The sequence below is a fragment of the Eumetopias jubatus genome, unplaced genomic scaffold (genome assembly GCF_037043125.1).
Source record: "Eumetopias jubatus isolate StellerSeaLion01/CBP00866 unplaced genomic scaffold, mEumJub1_p1.0 scaffold_16, whole genome shotgun sequence".
Lineage (NCBI taxonomy): Eukaryota > Metazoa > Chordata > Mammalia > Carnivora > Otariidae > Eumetopias > Eumetopias jubatus.
Genome location: NW_028274822.1, coordinates 67,607,327 through 67,630,679, shown reverse-complemented (window position 1 = coordinate 67,630,679; position 23,353 = coordinate 67,607,327). Strand labels below are relative to the sequence as shown.

Sequence of the window (23,353 nt, the reverse complement as noted above, 5' to 3'; positions counted from 1 at the left end):
TAATAATCTTTGATCGAGGGGCCCCTCACTTTCATTTGTAGCCAGTCCTGTCCAAGGGGTTCAAAGAGCTCAGAAAGCCAGACAGGGCGTTGCTCCGGGCAGTGACAGGAGCACCTGACTAGGAGCTACTCTGCGGTCCCTCTCCTAGGGCCAGCTCTTTCCCTGTGGCATCTCACCCTCTTGACACTTAAACTGCTTCCATCTTTGACAAGGAACATAGGTGCATTTAAACATCTTCAGGTGAGCGCCTGGGTGGCTCAGTTGGTTAAGCGACTGCCTTCGGCTCAGGTCATGATCCTGGAGTCCCGGGATCGAGTCCCGCATCGGGCTCTCTGCTCGGCAGGGAGTCTGCTTCTCCCTCTAACCCTCCCTCTTCTCGTGTGCTCTCTCTCTCTCTCTCTCTCTCTCTCAAATAAATAAATAAAATCTTTAAAAAAATAAACATCTTCAGGAAGAAAAACATGTTTTCCCATTGAAGAGTTTACATGACCTAGGTACTTGCTACTCACATGGTGGTCCTCAGAGCAGAAGCAGCAGCCTTGACCGTGAGCTTGTTGGAAATTGTTGAGCTTCAAAATAGAAGTTATTTTACTAGCAAAAATGAGTTTATTCAGGAATAGCAGAGAATTGCAACTCAGGACATGCAAGCTAGGGCAAAAACTACAGACAAATCCCACAAATGATAGGGAGGAATGGTATTTTATTAAGAAGGCAGAAGTTGGGAGGGGTTGTTTTGAACGGAAGTCCATTGGAGAAAAACAAGAGTTCAGGGTGGTGAGGGTTTCTCATTGGCTGTGTTACTGGAGTAACGGATTTGGGTTTTTCTTATTTCTTTTTTTCTTTTATTTGAGAGAGAGAGTCAGAGATAGCGAGAACCCGAGCAGGGAAGAGAGGGAGAAGTAGGTTCCCCGCTGAGCAGGGAGCCTGATGCGGGGCTTGATCCCAGGACCCTGGGATCATGACCTGAGCCGAAGGCAGACGCCCAACAACTGAGTCACCCACACGCCCCTGGAGTAATGGCTGTCTCATAGGAGAAGCACTAGACATCTCTTTCTGTTGGGGTCTGTAATCGACAAGTCTTCCTGTAATTGACATCGAGTGCTATGGCGTGAGAGGTCCCCCTTCTAGCCTCCAGATTCCATTTTAGTGAGGTTAGGAGACATAGATATGGATGGATATTCCATTACAGATTATATAGATATTCCATTATAGATAAATGTATAGTATTATTGGAACACACACACACACACACACACACACACACACACAGAGAGGTTATTATTCAGCCTTAAAAAGAGAGTAATCTTGGGGCGCCTGGCTGGCTCAGTCGGTAGAGCATGCAACTCTTGATCTTGGGATTCATGTCCCACGTTGGTGTAGAGATTACTTAAAATAAAATCTTTAAAAAAAAAAGGTAATCTTGTCATTTGAAACAACGGGGATGAACCTGGAGGTCATTACGCTAAGTAAAATAAACCAGACATAGATAGACCAATACTGCATAATCTCACTTGTCTGTGGAATCCCAAAAAAAAAAAAATGAAACTCTTAGAAGCAGAGACTAGATGGTTACCAGGAGATGGGGGAATGGGGAGCTGTTGATCAAAGGGTACAAAGTTTTAGATATGCAGGACGAATAAATCACAGAGATCTAACATGGTACAACATGGTGACTATAGTTAACAGTACCATATGGTACACCTCACATTTGCCAGCAGAGTACATCCTCTTGGTTCTCAACGAGAACCAAATGGCTACTACATGAGATGGTGGATATGTTACTTAGTTTGATTATGGTAATCATTTCACAACGTTAGGTGTATATCAAAACATCACGCTGTACACTTAAAATACATACAATTTTTATTTGTCAATTATTCCTCAATAAAGCTGGGAAAATAAATAAAGAAACCAGGGAGTGGGGCAGAATTGCACTGTCACCATGCTATCAGATAGTTTTAATTTCCCACGTAGCTCTGCGAGGGAGGGTACTCGGTCTGGTCTGTCCCTCCTGTGACCCTGAACATCCTTTTATGTTCCTGTTGGGGGTGGGGGCAACTTTCAGTCTTTCACCACTAAGGATGATGTTACCCGTGAGTTTTTTACAGATGCCCTTTATCAGATTGAGGAAGTTCCCTTCTATTCTTTGTTTGTTGAGAAATTCTATCCTGAAAGGGTGTTGGATTTGTCAAATGCTTTTTCTGCATCTGTTAAGATAATTATGGGATTTTTGTTCTTTATTCTATTAGTATTGTGTGTTATATTGACTGATTTTCCTATGTTGAACCACCCTTGTATTCCTGGTCACGATATGTAATCCTTTTAGTATGCGGTGGATATGATTTGCTGGTATTTTGTTGAGAATGTTTGCACCTGTATTTATAAGTGGTGTCGCCATGTAATTTTATTTTCTTGTGCTCTTTTTCTTGGCTTTGGTCTCAGGGTCATACTGGGTTCCTAGTGTAATAACACTCCAACCAGTCTTCAAGCTTCTGTGCTCCTTGCTTGCTGACCTAAGTCCTTTGATCTGCAGCAGAACTTTCCTTGAGATTTGCAGAGCACTGGCCATGAGGAGTGAAGGACCAAACTTTCCCAAAAGACAAGGCCTGACTACATTCAAAAACAGCTGCCAGTGAGGCCAGCAAGTCTGTTCAGGGTCATGTCCACATAGGACCAGCCACCTGGGCACCTGAGTCTCCTCCATATAACCCCCTCCCTCTTCCCTTACCTTCCCATTTAAAACCCTCTGAAAAAAAGAAAAAAGAAAAAAGAAAACCCTCTGCCTTCATCTGGACGGGAAAGATGATCTTTGAGATGTTTGTCCACCATCTTCTCAGGTTTCCGGCTTCCTGAATAAAGCTACCTCTCCTTTCCCACCATCACTTGTCTCTCAGGTATTGATTTTCAAGCTGCCAGAAGCAAAACCTGAGTTTGGAACCGGTTCTCTGCCCAGTAACAATAGAATCAGATGGGTAATGTTCCCTCTTCATTTTTTTTTTTTTTTTGGAAGAGTTTGTGAACTAACTTAGTGTTAGTTCTTTTCTTTCCTTTTTTTTAAGATTTTTTTTAAGATTTTATTTATTTGAGAGCATGAGGGACCAAGAGGGCACGAGAGGGGGGAGGGGCAGAGAGAGGGAGCATGAAAGGGTAAGGGGGGGCAGAGAGAGAAGAAGAAGCAGGCTCCTGCTGAGCAGGGAGCCCGATGTGGGACTCGATCCCAGGACCCTGGGATCATGACCTGAGCTGAAGGCAGACGCTTAACTGACTGAGCCACCCAAGCACCCCTGTGTTTTTGTTTTCATGTGTTAGAGGTATTTTCTAACTTCCCTGTAGTTGTTTAAGAACATACTGTTTAATTTCCAGATATTTGTGAACTTTCTAGTTTTCCTTCTGTTATTTTCTAGTTTCACTCCATTAAGTTCCAAGAACATACATGATATGACTTCAATCTGTTTAAATTCATTGAGATTGATTTTGTGACCTGACATAAGATCTATCCTGGAGAATATTCCATGTGCACTTGAGAAGAATGTGTATTCCGGGGCGCCTGGCTGGTTCAGTCGGAAGAGCATGCAACTCTTAATCTTAGGGTTGTGAGTTTGAGCTCCACGTTGGGTGTAGAGATTACTAAAAAAATAAACTTTAAAAGAAAACAAAAGAATGTGTATTCTGTGGTCATTGGGTCGAGTGTTCTGTGTATATATCCAGGAGGTCTATTGGTTTACAGCATAGTTCAAGTCTTCTATTTCCTTGATGGTCTTCTGTCTTGTTTCATCCATTATTGAGAATGGAGTATTGAATTCATCAACTATTATTGTTGATAATTTAATCATATTTATTTTTTAAGTTGTATTAAATCCAGTTGACTTTTTTTTTACTTTTATATATTTATTTATTTGAGAGAGAAAGTGTGCGAATGCAAACGCACATGAGTGGAAGGAGAGGCAGAGGGGGAGGGAGAGAATCTCAAGCAGACTCTGCACTGAGCATGGAGCCTGACGCAGGGCTCAGTCTTGCAACCCTGAGATCATGACCTGAGCCAAAATCAAAAGTGAGATGCTTAACTGACTGAGCCACCAAAGCACCCCCAGCTGATTTTTTTTAAGGAAGCTTTATGCCCAATTGGGGCTCAAACTCACAACCCTGAGATCAAGAGTTGCATGCTCTACCAACTGAGCCAGCAGGGCACCCTTAATCATTTTTAACTTTTAGTTTTTAAACTCTTTTTGGAACCTGGGAAGACCCATGACCACTACCCTCTCCCACACCATGCATACCCTGTGCTCACAGCCCCTGTCCCGGGCTCAGCAGCCTTGGTGGTTGTTATAGTACTTTATTAAGCAGAGAACTGGAGTTGTTTGCAACATCGCCTCTAAGGAAGGAAGCTCAAAAAGGTTGAGCCAGCCAGGCCCTGCAGGATGGGCGGCTTCTACTTGAACTTCTGCAGCAACTCGCAGATCTTCTCCTTGACCATTGGATCCAACGTTGAACAGTCCCACTCTGCCAATTTCATCAGCCGGTCATGGGCCTCCCAGAAGAGGCCAGAGCCAATAGCCAGCTCCACCCTCATGCGCCATTCAGCTACCTTGGAGTTATTGACGAAGACGTTATACTTGCTTCCCATGGGCTGTAGATAGACAAAGAGGAAGGAGGGGTCAGCCAGGAGGGGGCGGGGACCAGCCTCACCTGAGTCCCCTCCTACAGCCTCAGGGGCTCTCCCCATCTGCCTCCCACAAAGAGTGAGTCTGTGACCCACCCCACCCCCAGGCCCGGGCGAGAGGTCAGAGGCTATGTGATAGACGTGGGGGGACCAGTGGAAGATGGATCAGAGTCTCCGGGGTTCTTGGCCCCTGGTCTTGCTGCAAGGCTCCTGAATCCCTCTCTGAGGTAGGACCTGACCCAGATGGCTCCCACTTCTCCAGCATGACACTATCCACGAGTCCTGCCTTCCACCAGGAAATCCCTTGTCCTCCGATGAGGGTGGGGAAGAATTCAGTTCTTTTTTCTCTACATTGAGCCTTCCTCTGTGATCAGGCACAGCGCCTGGAATGGGAGACCCCGCAGGTAGTCTAAGAAACATGCACCCAAGAAGCTCGGGGGCCCCACAAGGGGGTGGGTGTGGGTGAAATGTAAGGGGTCGGGTGTGAAATGTAGGGGACTACACCACCTGGGGCAGAAAAACTGAAGTGGTTTTTCCTGGTGATGGTCTGCCCTTCACCCTGACCAGGGACTAAAGTGGACACTTTGCATACTGGCCAGAAATTATGTTGGTCTTTCAAGACATTGGCCAGGGTCTAAAGTGGCCATCCTGCACACCAGCTAGGTCAGAAGTGGCCACCCTCCCCTCATGTAGAAACCACATAAATGCCCCACACCCAGGTATGCCTCCCAAATGCACAGTGGATGCCCCTCAGATCCGGAGCCATGGGAGCTGCTTTGTATAGCTATAAGTCTGGAGCTCTAGAAAAGAAGCACTCAGCCAAAGGACACTTTGGAGGGCTCTGTATAATTCCTGGAGAGTCCAACGGGAAGAGGAAGCATCCAGGATCCTGGTGGACTCCCTGAGAAATGTTATGTTCTTCTCCCTGTCCCAGGCCTGCCCTCCAGCCCCTCCCCATGCTGAAAAATCATTGTGAAGCATGGATAATCGTGATCCTCCTTGGTTCAAAATCTGTGCTTCTTGTACCCCTGGGTGGGGTCCAGGCACCCCATCCCCGGCTCCCACAGTCCTCCATGTCTCCTCCTTTACCAGCCTATCCTCGAGCTATGGCCCCAGTGGTCACAGAGCAGTCTCACCTGTGCCCAGGTTCTGTGCCCGCCCCCCACCCCACTCCACACCTGCATCATCTCCACCAGGGCCACCAGGTCGGCCAGTGAGATGTGGTCCCCAGTGATGAACATCTTGTCCTGCAGAAACTTGTCCTCAAAGAGCTGCATGTTGTTCTTCGCCTCTACCAGCATCTGCTCTGTCTTCTCAGCTGGAACCTCCTCACCTGTGATCATTGGGATCAGCAACTGGCCAGGGTGGGGAAGGGGAGGGAAGAGAAGGCTGCACTCTAGTCCCATCTGACCCTCCCGTCTTCAGCCTCCTTGTCTGTTGGAGAGGTGTTGGACAGAACCAAGGAAATAAAGTAAGTTCAACTCTTTTAGCGGTTCTGCTTGGTAGAGATCGCCTAGGGCCATTGTTCAGGGGGAGTTTGAGATCCCAGCAGGAAGTAATCCTGTGATTGGTTAGTGATGTCTGTCACAGGCATGAGATGAGAAGTCAGGGTACATATACGGGCTACTGGTCATCTTCAAAATTGGTGGTCTCTATGGGCCCTTTGACTCTGATGTTTTCTAATTCAGAATGAAATTTCTTGGCTCCTCTCCCAGCTTGAGTACTATCAACTCCTTCTGGGTGCCCTTCGCCTTGTTTTTACAAGGCTTTTTCATACCCAGGGGTTCATTCCACACTCGCATCAGCTCTGTAAGGCAGGCAGGGGAGGGAGCCAAGGAAATGAGGCTCAGGAAGGGAGGGAGACTTGCTTGAACTCACCGGTGGTCAGCCATAGCTTTGGTCCCACTCACCTTGATCCAGAGGATCTTGCTCATGGGCAGCTGAATGGCAGTGTGCTGCCAGGCCATGAACTCATCCACGCGGGCACGTGTGTGCAGGTCTGGTGGGTACCAGTGCGAAGGTGTGCTGTACTTGCGGCACAGGTAGAAAAGGATGGCCACACTGTAGAAAGGGAAAGCCAGGGACGCTGCCCTCTCCCTCCCTGAGCCTGTTACACCCACCACCCCAGCATGGCCTGGGTCCAATGCAGGACCTCCAGCCGGAGGTGGGCTCTAGGCACTGACATTCTTCTAGGGGAAAGACGAGCCCAAAGGGTGCCAAGAAAGGCAGTCAGTCCGCTAGTCAGTGAGTGCAAGAGGGAGGCCAGCATGGGAGTGCAAGATGGGAGTTGGTGGATGGCATCAGGAAGGCAGTCTCGGTGCGGAACAGCACGTACGGGAATTCCGGGGTAGTAAGAGGTAGCAATTTGGAGAAAAGGAAAAAGTGTGACCAGAAGAAGGGTGGGGAGAATGGTCAGAGACAGCCAGAGATACTGTGGAGGCACCCAGGGACGCCCCCGGAGATGCAGGAGGATATGGACTTAATCCTCAAGGTTATGGTTACATAAGCAGGAGGATGAGAAAATCCACCTTGATTTTTAGAAAGATCCCTCTGTCCTACAACTCAATAGCAAGAAAACAAATAATCCAACCAGAAATGGGCAAAGAACCTGAGGAGACATTTTTCCAGAGAAGACCTCCACATGGCCAATGGACGCATGAAAAGATGCTCAACATCACTCATCAGCCGGGAAATGCGAGACAAAAACCACAATGAGCTATCACCTCATGCCCATGATGTGACTGTCATCAAAAGGACAAGAAATAACGAATGTTGGCAAGGATGTGTAGAGAAGGGAACCCTTCTGCACTGTTGGTGGGAATGCAAACTGGCGTGGCCACTGTGGAAAACAATATGGAGGTTCCTAAATAGAATTACTACAGTACCGGGCGCCTGGGTGGCTCAGTTGGGTTGAGTGACTGCCTTCGGTTCAGGTCATGATCCTGGAGTCCCGGGATCGAGTCCCGCATCAGGCTCCCCGCTCAGGGGGGAGTCTGCTTCTCCCCCTGAACCTGCACCCCTCATGCTCTCCCTCTCTCTATCTCATTCTCTCTCTCAAATAAATAAATAAAATCTTAAAAAAAAAAAAAAGATTTACTACAGTACCCAGCACTTCCGTTTCTGGATATTTATTTGAAGGAAACAGAAACACTGTAACAAAAAGATATCTGTACCCCCATGTTCACTGCAGCATTATTTAGAAGAGCCAAGGCATGGAAACGGCTTACGTGTCCATCGATGAATGAATGCATACAGAACATGTGGTGTAAATATACAATGGGATTTATTCACCCATAGAAAAGAAGGAAATCCTGCCATTCGTGACAACATGGATGGACCTTGAGGGGTTATGCTAAGTGAGATCACACAGAAAAAAATACAGTGTGATCTCATTTATATGTGGAATCTAAATACAAACAAACAAAGAAAAACAAAACCATAAGTACAGAGAACACATTGGTGGTTGCAGGAGGCGGGGGGAGGAGGTGAAATGGATGAAGGGAGTCAAAAGGTTCAGACTTGCAGCTATAAAATAAGTCACGGGGATGTCATTGTGACCAAAGTTAATAAGACTGTTTTGTATACTTGAAAGTTGCGAAGAGAGTAGATCTTAAAAGTTCTCACCATAAGGGAAAAAAATCGACAACTCTATGTGGTGATGGACATCAACTACAACTTACTGTGGTGATCATTTCACAATATATACATAAATTGAGTCATGATGTTGTACACCTGAAACTAATATAATGCTGTACGGCAGTTACATCTCCAAAGAAAGAAAGAAAGATCCCTCCGGTACTGGGTGGAGGGGTTCTGAGGAGGGCAGAGGCCAAGGAGGTATGGGGAGGGTACAGACTGGAGGCACCATTTGGAGGGGAAGTTCTTGCTCTTGGCTGGCGGGGGGCAGGAAGGGAGGAATGCAGGGTGGACACAGGCGTTTGAGGTGTCTAGGTCATCTGGGGCCCTGGAGAGTCCTGAGCTGGAGTCTGATATGACATCAAAGTCCAAGGAGCAGGTGCCTGCCCGCCCCACCCTGCGCCCCCTCCCCAACCAACACTGTCTGTGCAGAGTCAGCAGATAAGGAGGGAGCAGAGATGGGTGGGGGGAGAGGACAGGAAGCAGCAGCCTGGGAGGGAGGAGGGAGGGGGGAGCCCCCAAAGGCCCAACTCTATATAAGAAGGGGGAAAACCTCAAGGATGGAAATCCTAAATCCTAAATCATCTCAGCTGATCTCACAATAACCCTGTAAGGTGTGTACCAGTATGCTTCCATTTGAGGAAACTGAGGCTCGGAGATACAACTAACTTGCCAAAGACACACAGCCCATGAGTGACAGGATCGGGGTTTGACCCCAGCAGCCAGGCCCCATGCCTGAGCCTGAGCCTGAGCCTAAGCCCAAGCCCTGCCACTGTTCTTGACCACCTGGCATAGTATGTGACCTTGGCCCGGCCGACCGGGGGGGGGGAGGGAATGGATAGAGTCAGGTGGGGAGGACAGTGAATGGGCAGCAGAGACGAGAGGGTGGTCCCTAGCCTGCACGAAACACCTGAGGGGCAGGCAGAAGTTTGCCTCACTGGCCCAATGCCCCTCCCCATTTTGTGACCTCTGGGAACACACCCTTGGTGGCCAATCCTGGATCATGACCGTTCTGGGCAGACCTGTCGGTGGCCCCCGGTCCCGACTGGCTCCTCCCAGGCTATCTGTAGCCTGTGCCGCTCTAACCAACCCCCAGCCCCCACGGCCACACTCTGTGTCTCTGTCCTGCACCTTGAGGCTGGGGCCCCCAGGGCTCGTTCTCGGCATCAGCCCCCCTGGCTCCCGCACCGGGAGCGCCAGGGCCGAGTGGGGCCCACCAGCCTATTCTTGAACTCTTCTTGCCACCGTAGCAGGCCAGAGCTCACTGTGCCTGGAGGTGCCCCATTTCTTGGGGGGCAGACACCCGGCTGGCATCACAGTTCCTGGTCTGACCCTGGAGTGGGCGCCTGGCCTTTTGTCTGCCTAGCACCCTCTCACTGACTCTTCTCGCAGGGACCTGCTCTTTCATCTTTAATCCAGTGATTTGGAGTGGGGGGACGGTTGCTGGTAGTCAGGGGTCCCAGTGCCACGGCCAGTGAGTGGTCCACAGGCAAGAGGGCGGCTCAGACTATGCCCATGCATGTCCTTCCCTTGGAACATCAGATACCCTGAGAAGGAGGGGCTGATCCTTCTCCAGACAGATGGACACAGAGATGGGCAGGGGAGACTCTGCCCATCTGAGCTCGGCCCAGATTCCCCTAGCTGGAGGGGGTGGGGAGATGAGGGTCTCACTAGAGCCAGGAGGGCCGTCCTGCCACCAGCAGGCCCGGAGCGGGGCGGCGCAGGTGGGGGCCGAGCCTCGGTCTCCCTGGTTCCAGAGGGTGGGGCCACCACCCTAACAGGCCCAAGGGACACAGCATGGAGCCAACAAGGATGATTCTCAAGCCTTAAAATGTAAAGCGATTTACCCGGCTAGGTTTCAGACTTGGTTGGGATGCATGAGATTTTTTTTTTTTTCCCTTCCTATTTCTCTGTTTGGGAATGGGACTATCCAACCTGTGCATGTCCCCCCATTGTATTTTTTTTATTATGATCTTTAAGTAATGTCTAAGACACCCAATGTGGGGCTTGAACTCAAGACCCTGAGATCAAGAGTCACATGCTCCAACAACTGAGGCAGCCTGGCGCCCCTCCCCATTGTGTTTTAGAAGCAGGACAACTTGTCATCTGGTTTCCCAGGTTCACAGAGAGAGCGGAACTTTGCCCCAGGACGAATCATACCATGACTCTCACCCATACCTGATTTGGATAATGTAGACACTGGCATTTGGGGCTGAGAGTTGATGCCAGAGTGATTAAGACTTTTGGAGATGTTGAGATGAGGTGAATATATTTTGCACGCGGGAAGGACATGAATTTGGGGGGCCCAGGGGACAGACTGTTATGGGTTGCATTGTGTCCCCCAAAGATGTGTTGAAATCCTAACGCCCAGTACCTCAGAATGTAGCCTGATTTGGAAACTGGGTCTTTACAGAGGTAATCAAGTTAAAATGAGGTCTTAGAGGGGGGCCTGGCTAGCTCAGGCGGAAGAGCATGCGACTCTTGACCTCAGGATTGTGAGTTCAGGCCCCACACTGGGTGTAGAGATTACTTAAAAATATAAAAGTAAAAATAAAGTGGGGTCTTAGAGTAGACTCTAATCCATTATGACTCGTGTTCTTATGAAATGGGGACGTTTGAACACAGAGACATGCACAGACGGAAGGCAAGATGGCCATCTCCCAGCCAAGGAATGCCTGAAGCTGTCAGAACCTAAGACAGAGGCCTGCAACAAAGCTTCCCCCGCTTCAGAGGGAGCAGGGCCCTACCGACGCCTCGATTTTCACTTCTAACCTCCAGAACTGTAAGACAGTCCATTTCTATTGTTCCAAGTCATTCAGTCAGCAGTAATTTGCGACAGCAACCCTAGGAAAATAATCCAGGCCCTGGGCCCCCTGAAGTCCTGTGGGCCACTTGGAAGATGTACTTTAAGACACCGCCTGGGAGGCAGCCTGAAAAACAGTCTACCCCAAATCTTACCAAACTTCTACTTCCAGTGACCAGTTCACAGGAAATGAAAGGACAGAAAGACTGTGTAAACATGACACCCTGAGAATGTGATCAGCAAAACTCAGACTGTGGGAAACTCCGCAGGACAAAGGACTCGGTTTCTTCAACCACAACAAAAACTCAAAGGCAGGGGGCGCCTGGCGGGCTCAGTGGGCGGAGCTCAGACCTCTGGATCTCAGGGTCCTACACAGGACCCCAAACTGGGTGTGGAGACTACTTTTAAAAAATGCAACGGCAGGGGTGCCTGGGTGGCTCAGTAGGTTAAGTGTCTGCCTTTGGCTCAGGTCGTGATCCCGGGGTCCTGGGATTGAAACCCGAGGCAGGCTCCATGCTCAGCGGGGAGTCTGCTTCTCCCTCTGCCTCCCTCCTGCTTGCGCTCTCTCTCTCTCTCTCTCTCTCAAGTAAATAAACCTTAAAAAAAAAATGCAAAGGCAAAAAAAGTGGGTCATGGAGGGGGCTGTAGATGAAAAGGGACTCAGGAGGCAGATCACCCGCTGCAATACTTGGAAGTTTATTTGGAACGGGATTCCAATGCACAAGCTACAAAGAAACTATTTGTGACATAAACAGTTTTGAATACAAATAGGATATTAGTTGAAATCCAGGGATTATTGTTAATTTTACAAGGTGTCATCATGGTATTGATGCTTTTTTTTTTTTTAAGATTTATTTGAGGGGCGCCTGGATGGCTCAGTTGTTAAGCGTCTGCCTTCGGCTCAGGTCATGATCCCAGGGTCCTGGGATCGAGCCCCACGTCGGGCTCCCTGCTCCGCGGGAAGTCTGCTTCTCCCCCTCCCACTCCCCCTGCTTCTGTTCCCTATCTCACCGTGTCTCTCTCTGTCAAATAAATAAATAAAATCTTTAAAAAAAAAAGATTTATTTGAGAGAGAGAGAGCACATGTGAGTTGAGGGGGTGGGCAGAGGGAGAGGGAGAGAAAATCCCAAGCAGGCTCATCCCCCGGCGCAGAGCCCACTGGGCTCGATCTCACAAACTTGAGGTCGTGACCTGAGTCGAAATCAAGGGGCAGACGCTTAACTGAGCCACCCAGACGCCCCTGAGGCTTTTTTTTTTTTTTTTTTAGAGAGCCCTTATCTCTTAAAAGTATATTCCTAAACATTTATGGGTGAAATGATAGGGTGGCTGGCAAGCAGGGGAATAGAAGTGGGTTACAGGTGATGAGAACATGGGCTCCCCAAGCGGATCACTGTTGGAATGGAGTGAGGGGTACCATGTGAAGGTCGCTATACTCCTCATTACTTAGTATTCATTCTACCTTGGTGTACATATACAACTGATCACAGTAAATAAAAAATAAGCACTAGCAGTCGGCTCCATGTGGATCTCCTGGGAGGAACAGAGACAGATGGTGGGGTGGGGGGCCCCAAGGAAGACTCACCTTTCAGATAAGATAAATTTTCCATCTTTGAGGCTGGGTAGCTTCTTCAGGGGGTTGATCTCTCTGTATTCCTTGCTGTGGTGGTGACCTGAGAGGGGCAGGAAAGGTAAAGGTCTGAGGGTGCTGGGACTGCAGAGAAGAGCGAACCAGGTCTCCCAGGGGCAGAATGCCTTCCTCCCCATTTTCACTAGAAGAGGAAACAAGCCCAGAGGAATACCACAGCTCACTTCAGGTCAAAGGGCAAGTCAGCGGCAGAACAGGGATTAGGATCAAGACTCCTGCCCCCAACCCAGGCTTGGTGACCAGGACAACCTGTTGGCTCACAGAAGTTGGAGGCCTCCAGCCCCCACTCCCAACTCCTGGCCTGAAGCCACAGCCTATGAATCAGCAGAAGCCCTAGAAGCCTGGATCTCGCCCCTTATAGCCCCCTCGGAAAGGGGCAGGGCAGCCAAGAGCCCCAGCACACCGCCGGAATTCAAAGGGAACCTCTCATATGCAATCAATCTATGGGGAATTTTGTTTTGTGGTGGTGTTTTGGTGTTTTTTTCCAAGGTCATTACTTTATTTTTTTAATATTGTTTTTAATTTAAATTCAATTAATTAATATATGATGCATTATTAGTTTCAGAGGTAGAGATCAGTGGTTCATCAGTCTTATATAACACCCAGTGCTCATTACATCACGTGCCCTCCCCAATGTCCATCACCCAGTTACCCCTCCCCTCCAGCAACCCTCAGTTTGTTTCCTATGATTAAGAATCTCTTATGGTTTGTCTGCCTCTCTGATTTCGTCTGGTTTTATTTTTCCCTCTCTTCCCCTATGATCCTCCATTTTGTTTCTTAAATTCCACACATGAGTGAGATCATATAAGTGCCTTTCTCTGATTGACTTATTTTGTTTAGCATAATACCCTCTAGTTCCAGCTACGTCGTTGTAAATGGCAAGATGTCATTTTTGAGATGGCTGAGTAGTATTCCATTGTGCGTGCGTGCACACACACACACACACACATATGCCCCATCTTCTTGATCCATTCATCTCTTGATGGACATCTGGGTTCTTTCCATAGTTTGGCTATTGTGGACGTTGCTGCTATAAACATTGGGGTGCCTGTGCCCCTTTGAATCACTACATTTCTATCTTTGGGGTAAATACCCAGTAGTGCAATTGCTGGGTTGTAAGGTAGCTCTATTTTCAACTGTTTGAGGAAACTTATTTTTTTGTTTTGTTTTGTTTTATTTTTTTAAGTAAGCTCTGCTCGGGGCACCTGGGTGGCTCAGTCAACTAAGCGTCTGCTTTCGGCTCATGATCCCAGGGTCCTGGGATCGAGTCCCACACCAGGCTCCCCGCTCAGCAGGGAATCTGCTTCTCCCTCTCCCTCTGCCCTTCCCCCTTGCTCTTGCTCTTTCGCTTGCTTGCTCTCTCTCAAATAAATAAAATCTTAAAAAAAAAAAAGGTAGACTCTGCTCGACATGGACTTGAACTCAGTTTTTTTTTCTTTTTTTTTAAAGTAAGCTCTCCACTCAACATAAGCCTGAACTCACAACCTGGAAATCAAAAGTCCACACACACGACCAACTGAGTCAACCAGGTGTCCCAATCTATTGGGAGTCTTAACCCTTCCACAGCCAGCTGCCTCTGGCTGGAAACATTTCTGGGGCTGGACTCACACTTCATTTCAGAGCATCAGGTCTCCTCCTCTATGTTCTAGACACTTCTGCCTCTGTGACCTGAGCTTTTAAGAATCCCTTCCATGCTTGGGATAGTGTTGGGTCTGTGTCACCCTGGGCAGGTGTGAACACGATGGGGAGGAATGGGTGTGGACTGAAGCGGGGGTCTTCCCTCAGATGTGAAATGACCACACATGTCTGCAGCCTTTGCCAACTGATCAGAGGTACTGCAGCTAACAAGTGCTACCCTCCCACGAGGGAAAGCCAAGGGCACTGGATGCGAGACTGGGGGACGCTCAGCAGCTCTGCCTTCCACTTTACCTGATAGCAGGGTAGAATATGTGGGAAGGATGGACAGCCTATAGTTCCCTTGGGAAATGTTTCTTCCCCTGTGGACTTTGATGGGGGGGGTGTCTCCTCTGTGTCTCAGTTTAGAGACACCCTGACCTTGTGCCCTGCCTCCCCTCTGGACCAGACCTATGCGCAGCAGCAGGGGGTGCCTACCCTTTAACAGATCCACAAACTGGAAGTCGAAGGGGATGCCATTCTTCCTGGCGAAGATATAGACAGCACGGCAGGATGCTGACAGCAGGTCCAGATAGAGCTCCAGGCCCATGTTGAGACACACGTTGGGCACCCCCACCAGCCACAGCCGCCAGGCTCTGAATCTGAACCTATATGCAGACTGAGCCCTTGGCCCTGGCCGTGTGCCCTTCAGCCGTCTCTAACCCAGGCCCAGGACCCCGAGTTCTGGAACTTCTTGTTTCATTTGGTGGTGTCATGAGGCCAGGAAGGCCGGAATTCTCACAGCAGCAAAGATTCTGGGGAGACTCAGGAGCAGACTGGGGAGATGCCCCTGGCTTGGGGGCAGAAGGTGGGGGCCACCTGCAGCCCTGCCCCTCCCCTCCGTCTTGGTGCCTGTCTGTCCTTGCGGCCCATTTCTGTAAAAGGACTTACACACAGGAATTCTCAGGGCCGGAACTTCATTGCAGCCCATGACCCTGGGCTCTGCGGGGTCCAGAATGGAGACAGGGCAATGAGAACTGACCACGGAGGGTTTCAGAAGCAGGGCTTGGGGGTAGGCATAGGTCAGTCTAGCCTGAACTGTAGCTAGAAAAGTGTTGGGAGAAAAAGAAACAGGAGCCTGGGGAGCAGTCAGGGCACCGGGGACAATGTCACAGGGGTGTCAGGGGTCGGCCAGCCAGGCTGTGCCATGCAGAGAAGCCCAGAAACTTCTGGCTTGGCTTGGGACTGGCAGTGGCCAGGGGAACTCAGCACCTGGCAACTCAGGAAGGCAACTGGACGCACGTGGAGAATTCTGAGTGTTGTTCACTCTAGGCTGCATCATTGCAGGACATCTGTCCCTCTAGATTCTGCTCTAGACCCCCCCTCCGAAGACCGAGTGAGGCTGGAGACAAGTGGAGGGCACACAGCACGTTTATTGTGGCAGGAGAGTGCAGGGGAGCGGGCCCGGCCATACCCCTCTCAGCTGAGCCGCTCCAGCAGTCTCTGCACCAGCTCCTGGGCCAGCTTGGGGTCCCGCTGGGCGTCTCGGGGGTCCCGAGGCTGTAGCACAAGCCTGTGGGCATCCTGGACGAGCTCAGGGCCCAGGGCAGCCTCTACTCGGGCTCGCCACGCTGCCAGCCGGGGCCAGTCTTGAAAGATGTCGCAGCCAACAGCAGTGGGCTGGGGAGACAGGGCAGCTGGAGCAGGGGACTCAGCCCTGGGCCCGGGGTCCCCCCAGGGGCAAGCAGGCAAGAGAAGCTCACCTGCATCAGCTCCGTGAATGCCATCAGATCTGCCAGGGAGAGCTGCTCGGTGGCCAGGAAAGGCTTGGCGGCCAGGACCTCCCCATCCAGATGCTGCAGAGCTGGTTTCAGCTTCCCCAACAGCCGGTCTAGCTGCACGGGGTCCACAGGCTGCCCCGAGAAATGGGGCAGGAGGGACTGGGCGGGGGAGAATCGAGGCGGCTTATCCCAGGCTCCTCCAAACAATCTCAACCACCTTGCCACCCTTCCTGGCCACCATCCCCACCATCCGTCAGTGATACCCCCTGGGGCACTGTATTCAGAAGGCTTCTGAAGCCGACATTCAGACTCGTTGGGGGGGGGGGTGCAGAAAGAGTACTGTGATAGATTACGGATGTCTACCAGGGACAGTGGATGGCAGGCTGTATATAGGCCAGTGGGTTCTTTCCAGCACAGGGGGCTCCGGCTCTTGCCCAAACCTTCACACTAGGGCAGGGAGTCTCACCTTACACAGGTAGACATTGCTAGCAGGCAGCTGGACGGCCGTGTGCTGCCACGCCAGGTACTCATCCACACGCGCGCGGGCCTGCAGCTCGCTTGGGTACCAGTGGGTCGCTGCCTGGTACTTGTGACTCAAGTATAAAAGGATGGCCACGCTGCAAAGAGGAGGCGTCGGAGATTTCCCCAGCCCTCAACGCTAGGCAGCCTCATCTCTCGCAAACAGGGTGATGTGACTGGATCTCTCTCCAACGGCACCTCCAAGGGAGGACCCCCCCCCATTCCCACATCCCCACCGATGGTCACCTTTTCCCCACCAAACTGCTCCATTCCTCAAGTGCTCCCCCATGGGCCCATATTTCCACCTCCCGTCCCTTCTCCTACCCCAGCCAGCCCTCTGTCTCCAGGCCCCGCTCTCTGGCGTCAGAGTCCTCCTGAACGGGAGGAAGGCGGACCTGCGCGAGGGGTCTCCCAGTTCCCTCCCAGGCCAGTGCTCCCCAGAACCCTTTTCGATCCCCCCTGGGCTCCTGGTACTCGGTGACCAGTTTCTATTCTCAGGCAAGTCCCGGGAGGGGGTTACGTTACTCCCCCATTTGACAGAGGAGAAACATGGGGCACGAAGTTCTGTGACCTGTCCATGGCAGAGAGCGAGGGTGGGGGGAACTGGGATGCAGAGCCCAGGAAGGCCGGGATTCTCTCTGCATCTCCGGTGCAGATCTGGGGCTGCCTCGCCCCCGGCTCCTGTGCCTGAAAGGCCCGGGTTTGGGACCTCTGGGGAGAGCTGACCTCAAGCTTGGATCTTCCCCAGCTGGCTCCAGGTTGTCCAGGACTGCCTGAGTGACCTATGCCCCTTTTCCAGGCTGACGCTACCAGCTTTAGCCCCAAAGCCGCCCCCCAGTCCAGCCCCCGCCACCTCCAAGCTGGGTGAGCTGGAAGGAGGGGGGGGGTCACACCAGTTTGGAAAAATCTCCCAGTGAGGGGTCATCAGCTTTCTGCCTTCCTCCCTCCACCTCCCCCAACCCAGAAGCCTCTGCAGACCCCAGGACCCCATTACCTCTCCGCCAGCAGGAAGTCCCCGTCTTTGAGGGCAGGTAGCTTCCTCAGGGGGTTCACCTTCAGGAATTCAGGCTTCAGGTGCTCCCCTGAGGGATGGAGGGGACGAGTGGCTCAACAAGTTCTGGCCCCTGGACAGACACCCCCCTCCATGGAGCCCAGCCTAGTCAGGGCTCACCCCGTCCTAGGTCCACAGGCCGCAGCTCGAAGGGAATGCCGTTCTTCCGGGCAAAAATGTAGATGGCACGGCACGGGGGTGAGTACAGGTCCAGAAACAGCTCCAGCGGCATGGCTGCCCCTCCCACTGCCCTCACCTACCCTCCTCTCAGGTCTGCCTCCCGGGGCTGGTTCGGTCCCTCCAAAATGGGGCCCGAAGAAATTCGTTCCCCTTCCCTGAAACCTATCTCCTCTGAGCTAGGAGCTGGGCGCCCCGCCAAGCCCCCACACCGCCTGGCCTCTGTGGGACGAGGCACGGTGGGTTGTTGGAGATCTGTCACTGGTTTTCCAGAGCAGAGTCCCCCAGCCTGACCCTTCTCCTCCTTCGTGGGGTGTTACAAAGCACTGCCCTCCACCCCCGGCCTGCGTCTCCCTCTGGCTGGGCCACCCCCTTATCTCTGCTTCCGGGCAGCCAGGGCGGCTTTCGCAATCCAAGCTGAAGGGGGAGGCTCCCTGGCAGACACGCACTGTTGGTCTTGAAGACATTTTTGTGTCTTTCCTCCCAGCCCATGCCTGTGCCCCCCCCACACAGAGTCACACACTCGCACGCAGTCACGCCTACAAACACACACATGCACAGAGTCACACACTCGCACACAGTCACGCCCTCACAAACACACACATGCACAGTCACACAGTCACACAGTCACACAGTCACACACAGTCTGTCTCTCTCTCTCACACACACACACACAGAGTCACACACTCGCACACAGTCACGCCCTCACAAACACACAGACTCACACACAGTCACACACACACACAGCCACACAGTCACACAGTCACACACAGTCTGTCTCTCTTGCACACACACACACAGAGTCACACACACACACAGTCACGCCCTCACAAACACACAGACTCACACACAGTCACACACAGAGTCTGTCTCTCAAACACACACACACAGAGTCACACACTCGCACACAGTCATGCCCTCACAAACACACACACACAGAGTCACACACTCGCACACAGTCACGCCCTCACAAACACACAGACTCACACAGTCACACACACACACAGTCAGTCACACAGTCACACACAGTCTGTCTCTCTTGCACACACACACACACACAGAGTCACACACACACAGTCACGCCCTCACAAACACACAGACTCACACAGAGTCTGTCTCTCAAACACACACACACAGAGTCACACACACACAGTCACGCCCTCACAAACACACAGACTCACACACAGTCACACATAGCGTCTGTCTCTCTCTCTCTCTCACACACACACACACACACACAATTATATGACCCCACCCCCACCCTCCCAGCCCAGGTCTCTCCTCTCTCTGGTCTGAGTAACTGTCCTGACATCCTGACTTGGTAAAGACATCTCTCTCTCTGTTTGTTTGTTTGTTTGTTTGAGAGAGCGAGCGAGCAAGGGAGCATGTGAGCACACAAGCAGGGGAAGGGGCAGAGGGAGAGAGTATCCAAGCAGACTCCCGCTGAGCGCGGAGGCCCAACTCAGGGCTCTATCCCACCCGCCATGAGATCAGGACCTGAGCCAAAACCAAGCGTCGGGCGTTTAACCGACTGTCCCACGCAGGCACCTCAAGGCATCTCTCTCCTGACTGTCCTCCTCTGGTGCCCCCCACCTCAGGTGCAGCACCGCCACCCCCTGGGGCTCAGGCCAGCCCCCTGGAGTCTTCCCTCCTCCTTACCCAGACCTGATCCCTCCAACCTCACCAGCTTCCTGACCAGCCCCTCTGCCTCCACCAGAGGCCCTCTGTCCTGGTCCACACAGCACCATGGGGGATTCCTCAAGTCCAAATCCGATCCCATGCTCCCCTGCCCGGCACCCTACCACAGCCCAAGTGCCCTCAGCCCTGCGGTGCCCCCTCACCCAGTGTAGCCACACTCCCCAGCCTTGTCGGTTTGCCTCTTGGCCTTCCTCCTGGACTGTCCCATGCACTTCTTTTCTGTCAGAACCCAAGTCTTGAGATGATGAGGGCTGGGCTGTGGGCAGCGCCTCCCTGGACCCAGAGAACAGCCGTGAGTGGGTTGGGAGCTGGGGCCTTAGCCTCCACACTGGCCCATGCCGGTGGGGTGGGGCATGGCACAGGAAACAGCCGCACAAGTCCCCTGGGAACTGAGAGATGGCCTCCCAGGAAGCTGCCCCCTCCCCATTCTGGGACCTGAGGAGGTCGGAGCCACTCTCTGACTTTCTAGGCCCATGCAAGGCAACTGTAATGCCTTCCCCACTGTTTTCACAGGAACCGGCAGGATTTTTAGGCACAAATTCCACCCTCCACAAACACACATAATTGTAGGACATGTAACTTGGGCAGGGCTGTCCCCACCCTTGGTTTCAAGGACAGTTCATGGCTCAGACCAGCCAGTGAAGACCCTGTACCCCTTGGCCACTCTGATCGGATCAGCCAGGGTCCGAGGGCTGTGGCAGGACTTTCTGGGAAAGAGGGGCTGGGAACAGACACAAAGCTGACCCCCGCTGAGGCCCACGGTCCTTCCCAGGGAGAGGCTCTGGAAGCCACTGGCTGCAGAAGGAACACAGCTGGCTGGAGACTCTTCCCCAGTGGAGAGGGAGGGCCAGGGCCGGGCAGGCTCCAGGAGCCAGGCTGTCCAGAGCCAGCCATCCTGGAGCCCAGGCAGAAGGGAGCGAAGCCAGGCAGGCCCGGCCACGCCGTAGAGGGGAGGCTGGGCTCAGACCCGGCATGCCCGGAGCTCTCAGGGAGCCCTGAGTCCAGTGGCCGGGACCTGTAAGCCCACAGTGCCCAGGGAACCCCAGCTGGCTCCACCCTATGGGACAGGGGTCCCAGCCATGCGGTACAGGGGGGGAGCGAGAGAGGGACGACAGGGAGAGAGTAACCTGGAAGCAAGATGGGGAGACAGAGCGAGGGAGCAGGGCAGCGAGGCGCACTTCCGTTTGTTCCTTTACTCCTCCATTCACTCATCCAACAGAGAGCGCGACTCCGAGGCAGACAAAAAGCAGTGGAGGGAGAAGTAAAAGGTTCGGGGGCCCAGAGAGGAGGCTTGCGTTTCCCCGCTCTCCAAGCAGGACCTGTGATGGAACCCTGGTTGGGTTCCCCGGAGGGATCGACAGCTTGCACCAGGACCTTCGGGATGGGGCTGTGGGCCCCTAGGAAAGCCCCCATTCCCTCCTGCCAAGCCACCTGCCATGGAGACCCTTCCCAGCACAGCACAGCCAAGATCCACAGCCGTAGCAATCACGGACGGGCCAGTGCTGAGGCTTTGATTCTGGGGACACCGGCACAGGAGGCAAGGAGAGCCAGGCCATTGACTCCACCTGAGACCCAAGGCCGCCACAGGACCTGAGGGAAGCCAGGGAGGGATTCCCACCACCCCTTTCCAGGGGCAGGCAAAAGGTGGGGCGAGGGTGGTTCTCCATCTGTCAGACAGATGGCACGCCTGGCACCCCCCCACCAGGCAGGGTCAGTGGAGGGAGCGTGCCCTACTGAGCCCAGGCCTGCACCAGGAGCTCCTTCAGCACCATAAGGTCCTCTAGCATCCCTTGGGGACTGGAGGTCAAAGCCCTGCCTTCAGGAACTTGTCTGTCCATGTTCCTGCCCCGCTTCTTCCTGGGTACCTGCATACAGGTGAGCAGAGCCCGCATCTGCCGGGTGGGTGGAGGGTGGGCTCAGTCCGCAGCCCCCACTCTCCAGCCCTGGTACCCTTGGCCCTGCCCACACCTGTCATACTCCCTTCTCACCCATCTTGCTGGGGTCCACACAGGCGTGTGTGAGGCACCCCGGGCACCAACACCGTGTCAGCTCGGGCACTCATTCACGCGGACATGGGCCTACAGGCAGGATGGCCCCAGTGGGCCACCATCTGGTATTGACAGGCAGGGTGGGGGCAGTGACCTTGAGGACCCTGGTACCCGGCCATTCCCACCTCCCTCAGAAGCCGGCAGGCCTCTGGCAGAAGAAGTCTCTGCCACTGGTAGAGGCCCCTTCACGCTGCCCTCCACCCCGCTCCCCCCACCCCACTCCAGCCGTCAGTCCATGCCCCTGGCCGGTCACATGCCCGAGCAACAATAGTTCCTAGTAACTAATGGCCCGCCCTCAGCATGGCTCAAGAGCCCGTGTTCCTCTTGCCACGAAGACCTTGGCCTGTCAGCATGCCCTTCGCTATGTCCAGCTGCTGGAGAGTCCCGAACACGCTCAACCTTCTTGCTTCCAGCATTACCTCAGGCCCTTGCTTCTGCCAAGACCAGTTCGGGATTCAGGGTCACTTCCAGGAGTCTCTTCTGTCTCTCCTCCTGGCAGGCGACCTGAGGATCCTGCTGCCCCCCTCCTTCGATGGTGCCCAGCGTGGCTAGTTCAGTGGTGGCCACCCTCCAGGACACAGCTGTCCCCTACACTGAACTCAGAGGGCCTGTTTACTGTTCGTTTACTTCTTATATTTTATTGCAGTATCTTTGGAAAGTAAAACCATCCGATTGTGAACCAAAAAAGTAGCTGGTGGGGATCTAGAGGGCACAGGCTGCCTCCACCCCCAACCCTCTGGGGGAAGATGGAAAAGGCCCAGGAAAGCGAGCAAGTATGAGGAATCCCTGGAAGGGAGGTCACCGGAACAGGATCTAAGAGGGAAGACAACCAACCACGAGGGACCCCCAGAGCAGGAACAGATGCGACGTGGGAGATGCTCAGGGCTCCAGCTGGGAATGGCACAAGGATGAGTAGAGCCAGGCGCCGAGGCCCAGGGAGAGATGGGCTCAGAGGCCAAGGGTAAGGACCCCATTTCTTGGTTGGCAGTGACATCTACCGTCACATCCAAGAACTGCAGCCACATAAGCCACATGGCCTCCTGCAGAGTGTCCTGAGAGACTGGGGACCTTGGCCCTCTCCCAAGAAAACAAATGACTCAACAAAAAACAAATGTTGGCAAATGGAACTTTGAGAAACTTGGGAGTGTTGTGTGTTTTGACCTGTGCTGTTTCTGTTACATTAGTTCAAGTTCCTAAGTTTTGTGTTCAGGCACTTGGTTGGTGATGAGAAGCTCTTGATTATAAAACAGGGTGGAGGGGCGCCTGGGTGGTTCAGTGGGTTAAGCGTCCGCCTTCGGCTCAGGTCATGGTCCCAGGGTCCTGGGATCGAAGCCCTACATGGGGCTCCCTGCTCAGCAGGGAGTCTGCTTCTCCCTCTCCCTCTGCCTGCTTCTCCCCCTGCTCCTGCTTGTGCCCGACTCTCGCTCTCGCTCTCTCTCTCTCTCTGTGTCAAATAAATAAATAAAATCTTAAAAAAAAAAACAGGGTGTAGGCTTTGTGATGACTAAAGACGCCATGTTCTTTCCTCCCTAGACCCCACGTTCTTTCCTCCCTAGACCCCGGTAGGATGCTAGTGAAGCCGGTCACCAAAGAGTTAACAGGGCAGGTAGTGCAGCTCAACTCTTTCCCCCAAATCTGCTTATTCTCTGTCACCTTGTTTCTGTAAGATAATATTCATGCCTGACACATGACAACCAAAATTTACTTTAGTTGTTTTGCAG

The 23,353-nt window shown here is 52.5% G+C and overlaps 2 protein-coding genes across 2 annotated transcripts; both read right to left on the bottom strand.

The window, feature by feature from the left end:
• Positions 1-3,906: 3,906 nt before the first annotated feature.
• Positions 3,907-15,683, bottom strand: LOC148162307 (glutathione S-transferase theta-4). The gene is made up of 5 exons (XM_088019721.1): positions 14,857-15,683; positions 12,682-12,769; positions 6,571-6,721; positions 5,839-6,015; positions 3,907-4,627 (listed from the first exon to the last, which is right to left on the bottom strand). Exons 1-5 carry the CDS (start codon positions 14,966-14,968, stop codon positions 4,430-4,432), a joined length of 726 nt encoding a protein of 241 aa, XP_087875847.1. The 5' UTR covers positions 14,969-15,683; the 3' UTR covers positions 3,907-4,429.
• An 88-nt stretch (positions 15,684-15,771) lies between these two features.
• LOC148162306 (glutathione S-transferase theta-1-like) lies at positions 15,772-18,266 on the bottom strand. Its single transcript, XM_088019719.1, has 5 exons — positions 17,830-18,266; positions 17,653-17,740; positions 16,606-16,756; positions 16,122-16,298; positions 15,772-16,038 (listed from the first exon to the last, which is right to left on the bottom strand). The coding sequence occupies exons 1-5, from the start codon at positions 17,939-17,941 to the stop codon at positions 15,838-15,840; spliced, it is 729 nt and encodes a 242-aa protein (XP_087875845.1). The 5' UTR covers positions 17,942-18,266; the 3' UTR covers positions 15,772-15,837.
• Between the last annotated feature and the right edge of the window lie 5,087 nt (positions 18,267-23,353).